The sequence below is a fragment of the Octopus sinensis genome, linkage group LG13 (genome assembly GCF_006345805.1).
Source record: "Octopus sinensis linkage group LG13, ASM634580v1, whole genome shotgun sequence".
NCBI lineage: Eukaryota > Metazoa > Mollusca > Cephalopoda > Octopoda > Octopodidae > Octopus > Octopus sinensis.
This window is the reverse complement of record NC_043009.1, coordinates 60,921,378-60,943,393: the sequence shown is the minus strand read 5'-3', so window position 1 is coordinate 60,943,393 and position 22,016 is coordinate 60,921,378. Positions and strand designations below refer to the sequence as shown.

The 22,016-nt window shown below is 39.5% G+C and overlaps 1 protein-coding gene across 2 annotated transcripts in view; it reads left to right on the top strand.

Annotated features, from left to right (window-relative positions):
• Window positions 1-2,176, top strand: part of LOC115218231 — a 54,704-nt gene extending 52,528 nt beyond the window's left edge. The window contains exon 8 of one of the 2 annotated variants that reach the window (XM_029787953.2): window positions 1,005-2,176. In XM_029787953.2, the coding sequence (XP_029643813.1) occupies window positions 1,005-1,410 (406 nt within the window). In that variant the 3' untranslated portion in view covers window positions 1,411-2,176. The remainder of the gene's footprint in view (window positions 1-1,004) is intronic. The other variant, XM_036508431.1, reaches the window with a different exon arrangement.
• Window positions 2,177-22,016: the final 19,840 nt, after the last annotated feature.

Genomic DNA, 22,016 nt, shown 5'->3' with positions numbered 1-22,016 from the left:
TTCCTTTTCGAGCCACGCCTGGCTCATAAGGGCCAGTTTCCTGGTTTCCTTGGCGTATAGGTTCCCCACCTGGACAGGATGCTGGTCCGTCGCAGGTAAGCTGCAAGATGCAGGAGGAAAGTTTTGAAGGATGCTGTGCTTCGTCAACTAGCAACCGATGCCAGCAGTTTGTTCCATGCTTCAGCAACTCTTAGCATGAAAAAATATTTCCGAAAGTCATGGAAGGAGCTGTGCTGTTTTCTGACTTTGTAAACATGTCCACGGGTGTTAGACAGGTGGAGTTTGAAAAGGTGCTCAGAGTTATTGTTAGTAAGATGGTTAATAATTTTATGGGTCTCTGCCAAGTCAGCTGCCAGTCGTCGGAGTTTCAATGTATCCATGCCCCAGGGAAGTAAGGCGTTCAGAATATGGCGAATGCCTTATGGAGGACCCTGCTGTGTACACATGTGAAACATTTATATCTTTTCCATTTGTTTTTTTCTTTGTCACTGGCTTAGTCTGTCTATGGGAATCTCTTGTTTGCTTCTGCAAGCTGTGAAGACATTGACTACATCAACTAATGTTATAGAACAGTCATTTGCATCTGTTAAGGACATTAACAATTTTGATCAATGTATATAATAACAGCCAGTTGTGCTGTCATAGTCAACATGTGGTGTTGACTGGTTGGATGATACATGTTGAGTGGTAACAAAGTGTGTGTGAGTGTGTATGTCAACTGGGTAGAATATTCTATATGTATTTGTGCTTGTATGTCTGTGAGGTAATATAGTGTATTCTTCCATTTCTTTCTTTTTCCTTTTGTTTCTCTCTCACACACACACACACACACTTTCCCACACACACTTTCTCTCTTTCTATCTCTTTGTTTCTTTCTCTCTTTTCACCATTTTTGCTATGTTTCTCACAACATTCATTTCCTGAGCTCTCTCTCTCTCTCTCTCTCTCTCATATTCTTACCACTTCTTTCTTGCCTTTCTTTCAATTATTTCTCTCCATTGCAGCAAGGAGTCCTCCATCCTGCCTGTCCTTCACTTCCTCTACAGCAGACTACCTGATGATGTCCTCATCCTTCCTCAAACTGACCGAGATAAACATGAAGTTGTCAACTTCTTACAGACCCTTCATCACCAACTTCAGGCCACGAGTGAGGTCTTGTTGAAATTCAGCCAGGACAACAAAGATGACCTCAACGAGGGGTCTGCCTCACAAGGGGGTCATCATGCAAATGAACCGCGAGAGATGATGCCAAGTGCTTTGAAGAAGATGAGGTATGAGTGGGAGGCTAAGAGGAAGAAACTTCACAGCCAATGGACTCTCAGTGGTGACCAACTGAAAGATTTTGCTGCAGCATGGCATACCTTTCGAAAGAGATCTACAATTACATCAGACATATTTTCAAAATCATAAGGTGAGGGTGATTGTTGCAGGGTGGTGTTCAGGTAGAGCCGTGGCACATCAAACAAATGTTTAATAGTATTCAGTTATGTCTCTTTAAATTCTAATTTTTCAAATTGTGCCATGGTTAGATTTGTCTTTCATCCTTCCGGGGCCTTGTGAGCCAGACGTGGCTTGAGAAGGAGCAAACAACCTGATATAAAGGATTGCCTCCATACACGTCTATAGGGGTAGCCAGAGCGTGTGGATATCTCCATGGCATATACAGGGCATGGAAGGGATTTTATAGAAATGGTTTTGTACTTGCTCTGTCTTAATTCAGACTAAATGGGATCCTCACCTCCCTACATTTGCTTGTGTCTTTCATATTCTCTGATTGTGCAGATAAGGGTTACTGCTGTTCTAGTCCACAGGGAAGTCAGGGAGTGTTGATACGTCTGTGAAAACTATGTAATATGGTAGGGAGTTTTATAGAAATGAACTAGTATCTCTCTTTATATTCCTAGTCTGTCAGGAGAAGGGCCTTTTTAGGGTATAATAAGCAAATAGGCAATTAGCTGACCAAGGCACTCTCTGCTGGGACCTGAGGTGTCCTTCCCCAACAGACATGTGCAGAAATATCTGTCATATGATAGCTATGATAGCTGTGCAGAATATAGTTGATGATGATAATAATAATTATGAAATTATTGTATACATTGCTCAGGTGCACCACAACTTGTCAGAAAGTGCGTATAAAGTCTGGAAAGCGAACAATGTATGAGTCAGATACATGCTTGTGTGTGTATAGAGGGGAGAAAATCAGGTGTAGTGTTGGCGAATCTCAGGAAGCATGGAAGTTTTGAAGGATGCAGTGCTCCGACAACTAACAACTGATGCCGGCAGTTTGTTCCATGCTTCAGCAACTCTCAGCGTGAAAAAATGTTTCCTAAAGTCATGGGAGCTGTGCTGTTTTCTGACTTTGTAAATATGTCCACAGGTGTTAGACGGGTGGAGATGATGATGATGATGCCACCAATGAGCAGACAATTCAGTTCTAAGATAGATCCTAAGATTTGTCTTAGAAAGGAGGCTTTACTTACGTATCTTGCTCAATGCCACCTTATTCAATTCTACACCATTTCAATCAAGGGGTCTTGTTTTGAGAGTAATTTGGTGACCTCATTAGTGCCAGTTACATGAGAAAGCACCCTGGACACTCTATAAAGTGGATGGCATTAGAAAGAGCATTGAGCTGTAGAAACCATGTCAAAACAGACATTGGAGCTCAATGTGGCCCTCCCGCTGGTTGGATCTTATCAGATGGTCCAACCCATACCTGCATGGAATACAGGTGCTAAACGATGATGATAACAACGACAACCAGTCACTATTGTGCTTCAAAAGATACCTCAACATCACACCTATTTACTTCACCTCTGCGTTGTTTACCTTAACGAAGGAGAAATGAAGAAAAGGTTTTCACCTAATCTGTATATAGTCTTTGCAAGATCAAAGGAAATGAGATATTTTTGGAAATTGCTTTGAAAATTGTAAAATATTACAAAAACAGAAATATATATTTATATTGTTATTTGTTTTAACCTTGTTTTGTTATATTTATTTCTCAACAGTTATTTATATTTATACATATAAGTGTGTGTGTGTATTATCTTTTACTTGTTTCAGTCATTTGATTGTGGCCATGCTGGGGCACTGCCTTGAAGAACTTTAGGTTGAATGAATTGAACCCAGTACTTATCCTTTTTTTTTAGGCCTGGTATTTATTCTATCATTCTCTTTTGCTGCACTGCTAAGTTACCAGTATGTAAACACACCAATACCAGCTGTCAAGTGATGGCAGGGGACATACACACACACACAAACACATGATGGGCTACTTTCAGTTTCCATCTACCAAATCCACTCACAAGGCTTTGGTTGGCCCAAGGCTATTGTAGAAAACACTTGCCCAGGGTGCCATGCAGTGGAACTGAACTTGGAACCATGTGGTTGGGAAGCAAACTTCTTACCACACAGCCACTCCTGCACCTATATATTTGTTTGTTTGTTCCTTCTCAAGCCATGCCTGGCTCATTAGGGCCAGTTTCCTGGTTTCTTTGGCATATAGGCTCTCCACCTGGACAGGACGCCAGTCCATCGCAGGTGAGCTGCAATATGCAGGAGGAAAGAGTGAGAGAAAGTTGTGGCGAAAGAGTCAGCAGAAGTTCGCCATTACCTTCTGCTGGAGCCACGTGAAGCTTAGGTGTTTCGCTCATAAACACATACATCACCTGGTCTGAGATTTGAACCTGCGATCCCTCAACCGCAAGTCTGCTTCTCTAACCACTCAGCCAATCACACAATATTTCACCTGATGGGTAAATCCTAAGTCTGCTTCTTTGGATTTTATACAGTATACAGAGTGTATATTCAAGACATTAAAGATAAGAATGGAGAAGTATACATTCTGGAAAGCTTGTTTATTGCAGTATTATATACAATACATTCATTTTAAATCTCTGCACAACATGTGATTCTTCACAAGTTCACTTCAAATACTCCTAGTGGTAACACCTTCAATAAAACTGCATGGATACATCTACCCTGGATGAACTTATAATGCAATGGAACCAACAGGATGTAACTGAATGCCACATCTTAGGATATCTATGCAGTAGAAACATGTGCCGGACAGAGATTTAAAGTCAATGTATTGGGTTGTCCGGAAAGTTTGTGCCGATTTATAGTAGCTTACCTTTCGACTTATTTTAGAACATTATTGAGTCCATAAAATAGGATTTGACTATACCTCCATTTAGAGCATAGTTTAAGCTATCTTTTCGTGGGAGAAGGTTTATGTTCCTATAACCTGTTAATTCTGTAACCCTTTAAAATGGAAGATAAGAAAGTTCATTTTCTGCTCTTGATCCTTTGGGAACCAGACAAAAATTGCTGCAGCTCGGCTGGGATGTGTTACCCCTACCCTCCATATTCACCAGATATTGCTCCTTCGGATTTCCACTTATTCAGGTCTCTGCAGAATAGTCTTAATGGTAAAAATTTAATTTCCTTGGATGACGTAAAAATATGCCTTGATGAATTCTTTGCCATGAAACCACCTCAATTCTAGGAAGAGGGTATTTTCAAGTTAAAGGAAAGATGGAGACGCATTGTGCAACAAAATGGTTCATATTTGGTTGATTAAAAATGTAATGGCAAGTATTATTATTATTATTATTACTATATTTATCCTACATTGTATTGGCACAGCTTGCGGTGACCTTCCCAAAAATTGGTATTGCCAGTTGGCATCATTAGTCTGCTGCCAGCATAATGGAATAGGGGCTTTTAGATGCACATTCAATATGTTAACTGTAAGCAAACTCTTAAAGGATATATATATATAAATTATGCGGTTGATATTTTGACCATATCGCACGAAGAGTTATAGGCAGGCAATTTAAACTGGTTGTGTGCATACGTGCATGTACATATGTATGTATACGTTCATATATGTAAGTATGTGTATGTTATATGTATCATCATCATCATCATCGTTTAACGTCCACTCTCCATGCTAGCATGGGTTAGACGGTTCAACTGGGGTCTAGGAAGCCAGAAGGCTGCACCAGGCCCAGTCTGATCTGGCAGTGTTTCTACGGCTGGATCAGACTGGGCCTGGTGCAGCCTTCTGGCTTCCTGTGTATTTATGTTACTATCTGTGTATATTCCACTGAAGAAGCAAAGCATTTCTTATGCAAATCCAGAAATCCGGGATCTGGAATTATCCAGTAATTTTTTTTGCTAGTTCATCTTGTCCTTTTGTCTTCTCTCCTGGTGCAGTATGAACATTTAATGTGGCTTTAGAGTCAAGTTTTGGCTGCTGTTTCCAGCATGGAGGTATCTCTTAGATACACTAAATTATAATTTTAATAATAATTATTACCTTTGAAGGTTTTTATTCCCATGCTGGCCACTTGATAAGATCGATAATTAAATTAACGATCTTATCCTTATTTATATAAATTTATATATATATTTCTAGTTTAAGTCATGGAATTGCATCACACACACACACACATGATGGATTTCCACCTAGTGACTGTCTACCAGTTTCCACTACAATGTATTGATGAACCTAAGGATGTAATAGAAGACCTAACCACATGCTAAAAGATGCAAAATTCTTTACCCCAGAAACATGCTTTGTAGCATAAACATAAGGACAGTGTGGGTGGTGATAGAATAAAAGAATTTTGGTATTAGAAATTTGGTGTATGCAAATGGAAGGACTCTTGGTAATTCATGATGATAAGATGATGGGGGTGGTGGGTAGTAAGCTGTGATGTAAACCATGAGATTGGAATAATGTCAATTACTAAGCTACTGACAACCAGGAGAAATATTTGGGCTCTGTTCCACATAACCAGTGGAATTTCTGCTTTGCTGTTGGTCTAATAAAGACATAGTACTTTGTTGATATGTCAAGGCCATTTTTTGCATGTGAACATTGCCTCCTAGTCTATCTCTCTATCCAATTTGTATGTGTGTGTGTGTGTATTAAGTGTAAATGGTTAAAACTTAAGTAACTTCATGAGTACAAGTAAACCAGAAAAATGGGGGCAAGATCTGTTTATCTGTCTACCAATCTATTTACACCCCCCCATCCCCGCACACACACAAATAGTTTCTGTTCTAGGCTGAGTTTAATTGAGTTACTCCTCGAGCTTTGCACTTCTGCTTGGTCAGGGAGTATAACTTGAGTAGCTGCTCAAACACAAGACTTGTGTAGTCACTTGCTCAACTTCTGCTTTGTATAAATCTCATTTCATTTTACTTTACCATATTGAATACATTTTTCCTGTCTAGTTGCAAACAGGAATATTATTATTGAGTGTGTTTCTGGGGTACTTAAATGGTGAACGTATAAAACCTGATAGCTCCGAGAGCAGAGGCCATCATCAGAGAAAGGTGGCAGATCACACGTGGACCAGAAGACAGGATCATGTTTGTCAGTGCTTGAATGCCGATTCTTTTTATGTCCATTTTTCCATGCTAATTAGGCTTGGACACATAGGAAGGAATTACAACCGTGTTTCATGGTCTGCTACCACAACAGCTCCTTTATAGGATCCAGTTAGCTCAAGACATCGTCGGGAGGAACCACGTCCAGTTTCGGCCCCTACTCCTCTACCATTTTGACGTGGCTCCCCCTTTCGGAGGTGTCTTCGGCTCTGGTGTTGGGTGCATGTCTTCTCTCTTCTTCTCTTTTCTGTTCCCTGGCCTCTTCGGTGTAGCGTCAACGAGCGTCAGCCGGCGACTGACTGACATGTCAAATTTTATTATTGAAGCATTGTTTTACAGTTTGATGCCTTTCCTGTCACTGACCATTACCTCTATTTTTTAAATTAGGGATTTTTTTTTATTCTATATGCTGTTGAAACTGTAGAACTTGAGGACAATTTTCTGTCAGTGAATGCCAACAAACACAACCATTTTTAGCTCAAAAGTTTCATGTAAAGGGGTGGAATGTAGACATTGACAAGGCACATATGCAGGTGCATATGCACACATATGTATGTGTATACAATGGGAACTCATACAGTTTCTATCTATCATTTCCACTCACAAGGCATTGGTCAGCTCAAATCTGACCAAGGTGCCATACTGTGAAAGAACATGTGACCACTTGGTTACAAAGTGAACTCCATACCCACATAGCCATATTCTTGAGGATATCAATATATTGTTGAGCAATATATTATTAGTTATGGCATATAACTGGTTTTGCACCAGCTGTTGCACTAGACAGTATTACCTATTGGAAACTCATAGCCTCTTTTATATTGAAGATATATAGAGGCCATGGATGATTCACTGTTGCTTAAACAAAAAAAAAAAAACAAGGAAACTGAAAAATTATAACATTTTCCAGGAGGGCATGGAGATTTACTTCCCTTGGATTTAATGTTAGCCATGGTTGAAGCACTTGTGTACATGTCATTCCCCAGTTCAAAAAGGGGCATGACTGTGTTGTCAAAACCAATTTCTGCTCAGAAGAACAGCATCTGAATCTCATTCAGCTGTGTGCTTAGAATCAAAAAGAATATTAATGAGTACCCCAAGACCCTAAGCAGATGCAGAATGTTCATATAGAGTGTCCAGTGATTGGGTAGTGCAATATACTACCAACAAAAAGACCAAGTGGTTTGTGAAGCAGAAGTGATGTCATCCAACAACAATGGAGTAACCCAGATCCCCTTTAAAGCTAGGCTGAATAATCACATATCCTCTTTTCGAATTCATGGGAGATGCAGTGTTACAACATTCACCAACTATATGTGGCAGTTAAAAGAAAAAGCAATCCTATACAAAATTAAGTGGAAACTTTTAGAACTTCTGGACCATATCTGAATGGAAGCAAGCTTTGTTTGACATAGATGAAAGTCATTCTGAAAAATTCACATGATCCAGATGGTTTCCAAACTCAAGAAGAGAGATACTCAGATACTGCTCTTATGAATGGAAATTCATTTTTGGACTAGTATTGATATAGATGTATACATATAAATGTCCGACATGCTTCAACCATGGCTAACATCAAATCATGGGAATTACCACTACTTATCCTCACAGCAAAAATGTTATAATTTTTCACTATGTTTTATGCTGGTTCTTTTTACCAACGTGCACACACACACACATATATATACACACATACATAAACTATGTGATCAGAAGTATCATGACACCCTGCAAAACACATTTATTGTAGAAGGTGACACAGTAGATCACAGAGGGTGCCACAGTACTACCATTTACTATATGGTCAGCGATTTCAGTTTCCAGAAGACAATGCTAGGCAGCAGAATGGGTTGCTCTGAAGAGCTAACAGACTTTCATCATGGTCAGGTGGTTGGGTGCCACTTGTCTAGTAAGCCTGTGCATGAGATTTCCACTCTCCTGAACATCTCTAGGTCCATTGTTTTTGAGGTAATAGTGAAGTGGAAATGTGAAGGGACATATACAACTGAAAAGCATTCAGACCAACCACCCCTGTTAACCCCTAAAGACTATCAAGTGTTGAAGAGTGTCGTACAGCATAATCATCTATCTTCCCTCACCACCATCACATAAGAATTCCAAACTGCAGCAGGATCTACTCCAAGCACCATGAATGACTGTTTGGTGCGAGGTGCGGAAACTTGGTTCGCATGAAAGAGCAACTGCCCATAAGCCACACATCACACAGACAAATGCCCAATGCCACCTCGCATGGTGTAAAGAGCATTGAAACTAAACTATAGAACAGTGGAAAACCATCATATGGAGTGATGAATCACAGTACACAATGTGGTGATCAGATGGTAGAGTATGGTGTGATGAATACCTGGTGAATGATATGCACCAGCCTGTATAGTGCTGACATTGAATTTTGGCAGTGGTGGGGGTCATGTTTCCCCTAGAGGAGGCTTGGTCCTTTTGTTGCTTTACAGGGCATTGTGACAGCACAAGCTTACACTGATTTTTTAACCACTTTCATGTTGCCTACCATTGAAGATCAGTTCAGGAATGACCATTGTGTCTTTCAAAGCAACCAAAGTACCCATCCATACTGCAGGGTTTGTAGGGGAGCGGTTTGACAACAACAACAACATCCCACTAAGGGACCGGCCTGTGCAGAGTCCCGATTTAAATCCCTTCGCACATCTCTGGAATGTTTTGGAATGGTGACTTTGTGCTGGACCACACCGACCCACATCGATACCCTTGCTTATTTTGGCACTCTGTGAAGAATGGGTTGTCATTCCCCAGGAAACCTTCCACCACCTGATTGAGAGTGAAGGTTATTGTCAAGGCTTAGGGTGGGTCAACACTGTACCAGTGTTCCTGATGGAGGGTAGTCCAAACTTGTACTTCATCATCATTGGGGTTTTTGGACACTTTTGATCACATAGTGTATATGCATATGTGTGTGTGTGTGTATAAATTGTGACCAAGCTGGAGCACTGCCCTCTTTGATATAATTGATTGCACAGAATCCAGTATTTATTTTATTGACCTCATGAGAATGAAGACATATAAATACGGGGATTTACACAAAGCGAACCAGAAACCAATCATACTTTATCTATTGTTTGTTGACTAAGCTTTTTCACGTGCTTCTTCAGGCATAAAAGCAAGTCGGTTGTTGTTTGAAGATATTGTTACATATGTTGAACCCCCCCCCCCCCCACGCCAACACAACTCATGTACAATAAAAGTAGGTTCCCAAGAGAGAGAGAGAGAGAGAGAGAAAGAAAGAAAGAACGTCTGTAGGTAAAATGATGAAACATAAAAAGAAAGTTAATCAATTAAAAACCATCAGCAGCAGCATCACCATCGCCTACAATCAATAGCAGTAACAAGGCTCAAACTGAGAAAGCTTCATATATAGGTACAGCTTTGGCTGTGTGGTGACAAGTTTGCTTCCTGACCAAGAGGTTCCAGGTTCAGTCCCACTACATAGCATTGCATTTTCACTAAGTGCCTTGTATCATAGCCCCGAACTGACCAAAGCCTTGTGAGTGGATTTGGTAGATGGAAACTGGAAGAAGCCTGTCATATGCATGTGTTTCATCATCATCATCATCATCATCATCATCCGAGTGTGATCGTTGCCAGAGCAACAAGCTGGCGTCCGTGCTGGTGGCACGTAAAAAGCACCATTCGAGCGTGATCATTACCTGTGTTGCCTTACTGGCACTTGTGCTGGTGGCACCTGAAAAAGCATTCGAGCGAGGTCGTTGCCGGTGCCGCTGGACTGGCTCCTGTACAGGTGGCACATAAAAAGCACCATTTGAGCGTGCCCATTGCCAGTACCACCTAACTGGCCCTCGTGTCGGTGGCATGTAAAAGCAACCACTACACTCTCAGAGTGGTTGGCGTTAGGAAGGGCATCCAGCTGTAGAAACTCTGCCATATCAGATTGGAGCCTGGTGCAGCCATGTGGTTCACCAGACCTCAGTTAAATCATCCAACCCATGCTGGCATGGAAAGCGGACGTTAAACGATGATGATGATGATGATGACATACATTTTTGTGTGTATGTGGGTGCCTACAGATATACATACTGACATTCACAACTTTATACCACAGTTGCTTTGAAAGAGACACACTCATATTGAATATAATTTACTGGAATAAATAGAGCAAGAAATTTATTTCAGTTTGAAACCACACCGCCCCCACCACTCACCCACGCCGTTTCAAAGTTGTAGCAACAGCTGTCTGCTGACATGTTTTGATTTGTTGAAACATGTCACACTGTCCTCCCCCACATTACTCACCACATCGCACTGTCTGCTGGACCGGAAGCAAAGCTGACCACATACGTACATAGTTCTCACAGTGCTCCTACCATCTCCTTCTCCATTCATACAAGTTACTTCTCAGAAATATTTCCAAGTCATGTTTTCAGTAGCTTGAGTGAGATCTTTTTTGTTCGTTTTTCTAAGCTATAATCTATATACATAAAGCTGAAGTTGTCTGTGTAGGGCAGGTTTGGTAGCCTTCAACTAACACTATCACCTCCGAGACCCTGTGGCGCAAGTTGACCAAAACTGAGAGTATGATAGAAGAAGGCTTGCTCTTCCTTCTGCAAAAGAAAAAATTCAAATCGGACCATGTTAACACCAAAAATTATTTACATCAAAAAGGTGCTTTTTTTCTATGAAAAACCCTATTTTTTATGAATTTTTGACTGCTGTGTCACCATTTTTCGGTGTATTTCAACCAGAAAAATGTTCACTTAAAGAGAATAACAAGCTACATAATGCAAAATTTTTTCTTTTCAAAAATTCCAATTCTAAAGGGTTGAAAAGAAAACAAACCCGAGCAACGCTGGGCTATACTGTTAGTAATGTGTAAAATGGGATGTTTGCACTGATATATTTAAAAAAAGAATTTAGTCTGTGTGCAATCTGGTGTCAGCTTGGTATTATATCAAATTTGATAGTCAAAAAGAAATTTACAAGTTAAAAAAAAAAACAGTAATAAAAGGAAAGTTGATTGTCAGTGTATTAATTACTTTTAATTTAATTTAATTCTTGAAGCATTTAAAACATTTAATTCTTGAAGCATTAAAAAGTTAACTCAGAATGATTTATCCCCTTAATAATTGTTTTTTGTTGGCCTATGTCAACCAATGTTCATTTTGTGCATTTATTTTGTGATTCTTTCATTGCTATTTCCACAAGTATGGTGAAATTTATGCTTTGCTGATGAAGTCATAAAAAGACTGAAACATGTCTACAGTTATCGCCCATACTTGTTGAAATAAAATATAACTTATTGACTAATAATCTTCTTTTCTTACCTCCTAATTATTTCTTCTCAACATTGTGATACTCTGTTCATGAAATATGGTAACACAAAGTTAATTATCAGTGGTACAATATGATACATTACCACTGCCACAATTTCCATAACTTATTAGCACAAGTTACAACTACTACTACTACCACCACCACCTCCACTATTACTACTGCTAATGGCATTAATAAGCAAGGAAATTGTAATAGGTGGGTGCAGTTAATGTCCTGTTTATTATTGATGGTGGAGGTGCGTGGCTTAGTGGTTAGGGTGTCAGCATCATGATTGTAAGATTGTGGTTTCGATTTCTGCACCAAGCGATGCGTTGTGTTCTTGAGCAAAACACTTCATTTCACGTTGCTCCAGTCCACTCAGCTGGCAAAAATGAGTAACGCTGCGATGGACTGGCGTCCCGTCCAGCTAGGGAACACATATGCCATAGAAACCGGGAAACCAGGCCCATGAGCCTGGCTAGGCTTTAAAAAGGGCGCATTTATTTATTTTTTATTTTTATTATTGATGCAGCTGTGAAGTCCATGACTGTCCCAACATAATTTATGACACAAGAAAAGAGTGGGGAAGAGAACTGGTTGAAGCCAGAAAATTAGAAGTAGTCTTTATCATTTAGCTTTATATGTAGATAGCTTTCATATTTGTGGATGTTACAGAATGGTATAGCGATAGTTGATATGCCATTAGATTAATCGCTTGGCTACATGACAACCAGCCAACAAGGTCAGGCAAGGACACTCACCCTTCTTCTTGGTTCATTATAGTGTAAACATGACTAAAACACTTAAATATGAACACCCTAATCCACTTTGCTGTAGATGTCACAATGTGGTATATAGTTCATTGTATTATGTCCATGAATTGACACGCTAAACTGTCAACCAACAGTGCGGTCCATGTAATGCCAGTAGGTATCCTTTTATTCATTTACATGTTTCAGTTATTTGACTGTGGCCATGCTGGAGCACCACCTTAATGGGTCTTAGTCAGAGAAGTTGACCCCAGGACTTATTCTTTGTAAGCCTAGTATTTATTCTATCAGTATTTACTGCTGAACTGCTAAGTTATGGGAATGTAAACACACTAACATCAGTTGTTAGGCGATGGGTGGGTCGAAGGACAAACACCAACACAAACACATACATACACACATATATACATATACAATGGACTTCTTTCAGTTTCTGTCTACCAAATCCTCTCACAAGGCTTTGGTTTGCTTGAGGCTATAGTAGAAGAGGTAATGACAAACGACTGAGACCTTTGGAAATATGCTGTGCTTGAGAAGACCCAGCAAGGCAAGTGAGATCGTGGCTGGGGTCAGTGCCAGTGTCGCATAACTGGCCCATTTAAAAGTACCCTTCAATCGTCGGGCAATATGCTGTGCTTGAGAAAACCTGCTGAGCCAAGTGAAATCATAGTCGCGGCCGATGCCCGTACCACCTAACCGGCACCTGTGCCAGTGGCATGTAAAAAGCAACATTCAAGTGTGGTCGATGCCAGTGCTGCCTGACTGACACCCATGTTGGTGGCACATAAAATGCACCATTTGCGCTTGACCAATGCCAGTGCTGCCTGACTGGTAGCCATACTGGTGACACGTAAAAAGCACCCACTACACTCTCGGAGTGGTTGGCATCAGGAAGGGCATCAAGCTATAGAAACCTTGCCAGATCAGATTGGAGCTTGGTGCAGCCTCTTGGCTCACCAGTCCTCAGTCAAACTGTCCAACTCATGCCAGCATGGAAAGCAGACATTAAACAATGGTGATGATATATATATTGGCTCAGGCATGGCTGTGTGGTAAGACATTTGTTTCCCAACCACATGGATTTGGTTTCAGTCCCACAGTGTGGCACCTTGAACAAATGTCTTCTACTGTAGCCTTGGGTTGACCACAACCTTGTGTGGGAATTTGGTAGATGGAAACTGAAAAGAGTGCCTCGTGTAACTATATGTGTGTGTGCGTGTATGTGTCTTTTTGTGTGTGCGTGTATGTGTCTTTTTGTGAGTGTGTGTGTGTGTGTGTCCTCTACCACCACTTAACAACCGGTGTTGGTGTGTTTAAGTCCATGTAACTTAGCAGTTCAGCAAAAGAGACTAAAAAGATGAAAGGTTAAGTCAGCCTTAATTTAATTTGAACTCGGAACTTAAAGATGAACAAAATATTGCTAAGCATTTTGCCCAGCATGCTAACGATTCTGCCAGCTCACCACCTTATTTAGAGCTATAAATAATAGCATGTAAATAGGTGTGCTTTGAAATCCACTACCCCACCCCAAAAAATTTATTTAAAGTTCTCTTGGAAGTTTATAAAATTCTTATGATCTGTGTGGCTGTGTAGTAAGTAGCTTGCTTACCAACCACATGGTTCCAGGTTCAGTCCCAGTGTGGCACCTTGGGCAAGTGTCTCCTTGTATAGCCTTGAGCTGACTAAAGCCTTGTGAGTGGATTTGGTAGATGGAAACTGAAATAAGTCTATCGTATATGTATATGTGTGTGTGTATGCAGGTGTACATGTTTGTGTGTCTGTGTTTGCCCCCACAACATCGCCAATGTTGGTGCGTCTATTCATCCATAACTTAGAGGTTTGGCAAAAGAGACTGATAGAATAAGTACTAGGCTTACAAAAGATAAGTCCTGGTGTCAATTTATTTCGACTAAAGGCAGTGCTCCAGCATGGCCTCAGTCAAATGACCAAAACAAATAAAAGAATAAAAGAACATATAGCTACATAGATAATTTCATAATTTCTTACCCTCAATCTTCTTCTCGTCATCGCCATCATCACAATCACTGAATTGTCAATTAGACTTCTGACATACTTTCTACCCAACCGTATTCTAAAAATATTTCTCTCTCTATATCTGCAACAATAGATTGAGTCATGTGCTGCAAGGAGAACCGTATAATTACTGTCAGTTAATGTTTGTCAACTCATCACTATATTCTGCATTTAATTCAAGGAACACGTGACAGGTGTAGCAAGTTTGAAGACAGCCTAAAGTAGATTCAAGATTGCAGTGGCTGAGTTTCTAAATGCGTAATTCTTCATTAACCCTTTTTGATACCAATTCACCCGAGACTGTTTCTGCTTCTATGATACAAACTTCCTGTTTTAAATGGTTTAAATTAAAACCCTCCATCAAAATTCCATGCTATCTCTTATCTTTTACTGGTTTCATTCATTAGATTGTGACCATGTTGGGGCATTGCCTTGAAGAATATTTTTGTTTAATGAATTCACCCCAATACTTAATTACTTTAACCCTTTAGTATTTAAACCAGCCATATCCGGCCAAAATAGCTAAACTGTTTTATGTTCAAACTGACCAGGTCCAGGTCCTCACACCTACCCTACAATGTTATTCTACATTAAGTAATTACACCATCAAGATCTTGAAGATATGAGATAATGCATGATTAATTCAAATCAATGGGAATCAATAAGTATTATGTTTGATAGAATAATCTGAACACTAAAGGGTTAAACTTGGTATTATTCTATTGGTCTCCTTTGCCAAACCACTAATTTACAGAATGTAAATTCCGAAAAATTGCCAAAAATTGGCATTGTGAAATCCCCACTCCCTCCATTTCTTAACCCTTTCATTACCAACCCGACCAAAACCGCCTCTCACTCTGTAGAAATGTCTTGTTTTCTTAAGTTTTGAATTAAAATCTTCCACCAAACCTTAGTCACAATTTATGTTCCTAACACTAGCTAAATGATAACTAAGTTATTTTACTAAATTCTTTGTTATATTTAAAATAATTGAAAGAAACACAGAGCATCTCAAAATAAATTCGGGAATGAAAGGGTTAATAATAATAATAATAATAATAATAATAATAATAATTGTGTACAGTGCTCAGGTGCACTACAACTCATCTAAAGTGTATATATAATCAGGTGTAGTTTCGGCGGATTTCGGAAAGCATGAGGGCCTTAAAAGATGCAGTGTCATGGCAGTCAACAACTGACGCAGGCAGTTTATTCCATGCTTCAGCAACTCTGAGCGTGAAAAAATGTTTCCGAAAGTCATGGGAGACTTTTTTTCTCTTAACCCTAACCCTAATCCTAATCCTAAAACCCTAACCTTACCTGTAACTACAGAAATGTTTTGAAATTTTTGTCAGAATCGGAAAGTCTGTATTTTTCCACATATTTATAAAAAAGAAAAAAATTCTTAAAAGAAAATTTTGCAAAAATTTTGGAAATTATTTTCAGAATCCTAATCTCCATATTTTTCTGCATATTTTGGAAAAAATAAAAAATGAAGGAAATGGGGGTGGAGGTGGTAATTTAAAAATGCTGATTTTTGTTAATTTTTTTGCAGATTTGTATTCCCCATAGCCAAAGGGTAGGAGTTGTGTCAAAAAAATGTTTAAAAAAAAGGGTCTTTTGGGGGTGTGGAGCAGAAGTCTTGCCGCATTCAGGTTAGTTTGTGAAATGCAATGCTTATTTATTCACATTGTTTTGAATTAATCTTGCATAATCTCATAACTTCAAACTTTCAGTGATGTGAGTGTTTATTTCTTAGAATGACATTGTAAGGTAGGTGTGAAAAGCTAGATATGGCCAGTTTGAACATAAAATGGGCAGAACTTTTTGGCCAGATATGACTGGTTTAAATGCTGAAGGAACAAACATACACTCGCTCACCTTTAATTTTCATTATATAATTGAAAAGAATATTAACCAAAAAGTCGATAAATAAAATCAAAAAGAATTTTCCCCTATATATTCTTTAACTTGTTTCAGTCATTTGGCTGCAGCCATGCTGGAGCACTACCTTTAGTTGAGCAAGTTGACCTCAGGACTTATTCTTTGTAAGCCTAGTACTTATTCTATCGGTCTCTTTTACCAAACTGCCAAGTTACGGGGACGTAAACACACCAGCATCGGTTGTCAAGCAATGTTGGGGGCACAAACACAGACACACAAACATATACACACACATACATATATACATATATATATATATATATATATATATATATATGACGGGATTCTTTTCGTTTCTGTCTACCAAATCCACTCATAAGGCTTTGGTCGGCCCAAGGCTATAGTAGAAGACACTTGCCCAAGGTGCCACGCAGTGGGACTGAACCCGGGACCATGTGGTTGGCAAGCAATACTAATTATTATAGCAATTCAACAATAGGAGGAGGAGGAGGCCTCTTTACTTGCTAGAAGTAGAAGCCAAATTTCTCTCAAATTGCATTCTATCATCTTAGTTATCGGAAGAGCATGTTATGTAATGTAATCTTAAATACCCTTATAAAGATAGGATGGTCAGGGCTAAAATGCTTTTGATCTTTTGACCTGCACAATCAGAGCTGACCTGAGGCTAAAAATCTACTACAATGCTGACAGAAAAATCTACAGTGCAATTGTTTTGCTGCGTAGATTTGTGAGACTTCATTTTATTGTATTTTGTATTCCAAGTCCACAGATTTCATTCTATATATCTGATATGATACAAGAAATAGGTCTGGCCTGCTTACTTAATAAAAAAAAGTAATTTGATAAAAAGCAAAATTGACCACAAAAAAAAATTCTCTTTTACTTGGCCTCATTTGTATTTGAGATATCGGAGTAAACACTAAGGTAGTCTCTAAGATATCAGTGGCTTTTAAAGAAGTTTCTTAAACATCAGTGGTTATAGAAGTAGTTTCTGAGATAACACTGAAGTAAGCAAGCAAATGAACATGACAAAATCAGTGACAGCTACTTCGTTTAGTTAAGTGCAGGCTTTGGCCATTGACTGGATGCTCAAGAGGGCAACACAAGATAAGGAGATGAGTTGGGTAGGAGATCAAAAACTCACAGGCCTTGAATTTTCTGGTGACATTGCTGCCCTTATTGAAAACACTCATTTACTGTAGTTCCTTGTAGATAAGTTTGGCTTGACAGCAGCCAGTGTAGGTCTTCAAATCAATACCCATTTCTTTACTACCCACAAGGGACTAAACACAGAGAAGACAAACAAGGACAGACAGATGGATTAAGTTGATTATATTGATCCCAGTGCATAACTGGTACTTAATTTATTGACCCCGAAAGGATGAAAGGCAAAGTCGACCTCGGCGGAATTTGAAGTAGGTCTTCAAATCAATGCCAAGAAAACCAAGTTGGATTTCGTCTGCCGCCAGCAAATGTCTGTATCACATAGAATGAGGCCAAAGTTGTGGATGATTTCACTTACCTTGGAGAAGCTCCATCAACAGGAACAGAAACATGGATAAGGAGTTGGATTGTAGGACAGGCAAAACATCAGCTGCATTCATCCAAACTTGAAAAGATCTGGAGGAGCAAAAGGTTATACCTAAGGACAAAGATGAGCTTCTGCAACAGTAATGTACTGTCTACTCTAATTATGGGGGCAAAACTTGGCAGGTGAAAATCACCCAAGACAAGAGACTGGATGCATATGTAAAATTCAGGAGTAAGTAGCTTACCAATCACTGGTCCTGGGTTCAGTCCCACTGCATGGCACCTTGGGCAAGTGTCTTCTACTATAGCCTCAGGCCGACCAAAGCCTTGTGAGTGGATTTGGTAGACAGAAACTGGAAGAAGCCCATCATATATATATATATATATATATATATATATATATGTATATGTGTGTGTGTGTGTATGTTTGTGTGTCTGTTTGTCCCCCCGGCATCACTTGACAACCGATGCTGGTGTGTTTACGTCCCTGTAACTTAGCGGTTCAACCGATAGAATAAGTACTAGGGTTATAAAGAATAAGCTCTGGGGTCGATTTGCTTGACTATAAAGGCGGTGCTCCAGCATGGTTGCAGTCAAATGACTGAAGCAAGTAAAAGAGTATCAAATGGAGTCACCAACCAGAAAGGGTGACAACAAGCCAACCAACATCTTTTGTCTAACATTGTGTGCAAATGCCATCTGAGTTGAGTGGGTCAGGTAATACAACTTCCATGCGAGAGACTCACCAACTAAGTCCTTCAGTGGAGAACTTTTCGAAAAGGACAGAGAGGATGCCCAAAGATAAATTGGCACCAAACGACCAGCAGGGACATGCAGCTGATTTACAGAACATGGAACGAAGCATTGAGAGAAGCAAAGAACTATGGTCACTGGTGCACTTTGAGTGCCTCGTGTGTCTCAAGACATGTGACCCCCTAAGTAGGTATTAAAATAGTAAACCTCCATAAATTTTTAATCATTAAAAAATTTGGCTGTAGTGAGAAGAAAGATATTCAGCGTTAATGGTAATTTTTGTCCAGTGAAGTAAGGGAGACAACCCTGAAATTTAAATTGATTAAAAATTAAAAGGTATGGGGGATGTAGTATGGAGTGGGTCTAATCATTAGCAAATGTAGGGACAACTCTAGACATGCGTCAGTCTTATTTGACCTCAAAATGCATAGCCCATACATATTCTTATCAGACCCTACGCTGACTGAAAATATCTAGGATTTTGGTAAAAACTATTCACTGATTATCGTCAGCATCATTTTTTTGCCCATCTCAAATCTGCTGACTTTCTTTTACCAATGTGTTATTTCTCAAACAAGAAAACTCCATTAAGAGGCAAATCATCAGTTGTATGAAACAATTTCCCCAAAGTTTCTCACATAAAGTTTATGAAGGTAGGCTTTAATTTAGATGACAGAAGTTTTAAAATATAGCAAAAATGGTTTTCTATTGTAGAACCAAATGCGACCGCAGGGGGCTTTCCATCTGGCAAGTTAAACCTGAATCCATTAAATATGATAATTAAGTTAATAATCTTTTCTACAATAGGCACAAGGCCTGGAATTTTAGGAAACAGGCCGTTGCCAGCATGTGTAAAAAGATTTGAGCAAGGTCATTGCCAGTACTGCCTGACTATCTCCCGTGCCAGTGGCACGTAAAAAGCACCCACTACACTCACGGAGTGGTTGGCGTTAGGAAGGGCATCCAGCTGTAGAAACATTGCCAGATCACACTGGAGCCTGGTGTGGCCTCCTGGCTTCCCAGACCCTGGTCAAACCGTCCAACCCATGCTAGCATGGAAAACGGACGTTAAATTATGATGATGACTAATTGGCCCCAGTGCTCAACAAGTACATTTATTCACCTCTGAAAGAATGAAAGGCAAAGTGGACCTTGGTGGAATTTGAACTCAGAACGTACGAAATGCAGCTATGCGTTTCGACTGGCATGCTGAAGATTCTGCCAGTTCTTTAATCCTTTAGCCTCCAGACTTCTCTTCCAAATGTAATGTTTGTTTATTCACATTGCTTTGAATTAATCACGCATCATCTTGCAGCTTTGAGATTTTCATGATGTCCATCAATCATTTTGAATCCAGGTTTTGTCCCTGTTAACAAGGACGGCTGGATCTATCTCAATGCCATAGCAACTGCTCTGACACCATCTTGCCATCTTGCCTGATTTTGGTTGAGCTGGCAGAAACATTAGCACGCCGGGCGAAATGCGTAGCCGTATTTCATCTGCCATTACGTTCTGAGTTCAAATTCCGCCGAGGTCAACCTTGCCTTTCATCCTTTCGGGATCGATAAATAAAGTACCAGTTGCTATGTTCTGAGTTCAAATTCTGCCGAGGTTGACTTTGCCTTTCATCCTTTCAGGGTTGATTAAATAAGTACCAGTTACGCACTGAGGTCGATATAATCGACTTAATCCATTTGTCTGTCCTTGTTTGTCCTCTCTGTGTTTAGCCCCTTGTGGGTAGTAAAGAAATAGGTATTTCGTCTGCCGCTATGTTCTGAGTTCAAATTCCGCTGAGGTCGACTTTGCCTTTCATCCTTTCGGAGTCCATTAAATAAGTACCAGTTACGCACTGGGGTCGATGTAATCGACTTAATCCGTTTGTCCTTGTTTGTCCCCTCTGTGTTTAGCCCCTTGTGGGTAGTAAAGAAATAGGTTATTTTTAGAAGGACATCTTAGGGTAGGTGTGAGAGGTTGCATCTTGATGGTTTGAACATAAACCAGGTAGAATATTTAGGCCAAACATGGCTGGTTTTAATGCTAAACAGTTAAATCAGTCAATAATACAATATCGAGTAAGTATATAGATAAACTTGTTATTTGATCATGGCAGTAATCAACAACAATCAAAACACGTTGTCATTTCAAAGTAGCAATTACTTTAATTAGATATATCTATTAATTAACTCTCTAGTAGCCAACGAGAGAATTTCTACACTGTCATTTGACTTGTTAGAAAGAGTAGTCAGATTTCCCTAGAAAAAATCACACTCTGCAATTTTAAATAGAAAAAGAAACAAATTCTGTAATCCAGTCTGAAATACCCCTAACAATGTCGGGTGGTTCATGGCAAGAATACCCCCTGAGGACTCCTCTGCTTGAGGCTAAGCAACAGTAAAGAGTTATCATGATGTATAACTTGATAGAGTTCAATACAATTATAAATCAAGATTCTTCTTCTTCTTCTTCTTCTTTGTCCTTCTTCTTCTTCTCTTCTCTTCTTCTTCTTTCCTTCCTCCTCCTCCTTCTTCTTTGTCCTTCTTCTTCTTTGTCCTTCTTCTTCTTCTTCTCCTTCTTCTTCTTTCCTTCCTCCTCCTCCTTCTTCTTCTTCTTCTTCTTCTACTTCTCCTTCTTCTTCTTCTTCTTCTTCTTCTTCTTCTTCTTCTTCTTCTTCTTCTTCTGCATGGTGTCATGCAGTGGGACTGAACCTCAAGCCATGTGGTTGGGAAGCGAACTTCACTACCACACAGCAATGCTTGCTATCTTCAGGTATATAGACATCATCATCATCATCATTTTAATACTGATCTTTTCGTGCCCTCAACAGTTGAACAAATATGAAGCACAGTATGTTGCTATTCAACTTAACATCTGTTATCTTTTTTAAGTTCAACATCCTGAGATCTAATCATACCACTTCTTCAGTTATAAATGCCACCATCACCACCACCACTACCACCACTACCACCACCATCATCATTATCATTTTATGGCCTATTTCCCATGCTGAGATTGGTTGGACAGTTTGTCACAGTCCAAATTTATTCTTTTCTGATATTACTGCCCTCCTCATTCATATCTTCTATTCTTGGCAGGATTTCATAGTTGAATGCCCTTCAAATGTGTGTGTATGTGCGTGTGTGTGTGTGTATCTGTTGTTTTTCTTCCTTCCTTGTTTTCTTTCTTTCTTTCTTCATTTCTTTATTTCTTATCTATTTAAAGTCTTTTTTTTTTCATAGTTACCTTCTATCTTTTACTCATTAGACTGCAGCCATGGTGGGCACTGCCTTGAAGAAGTTT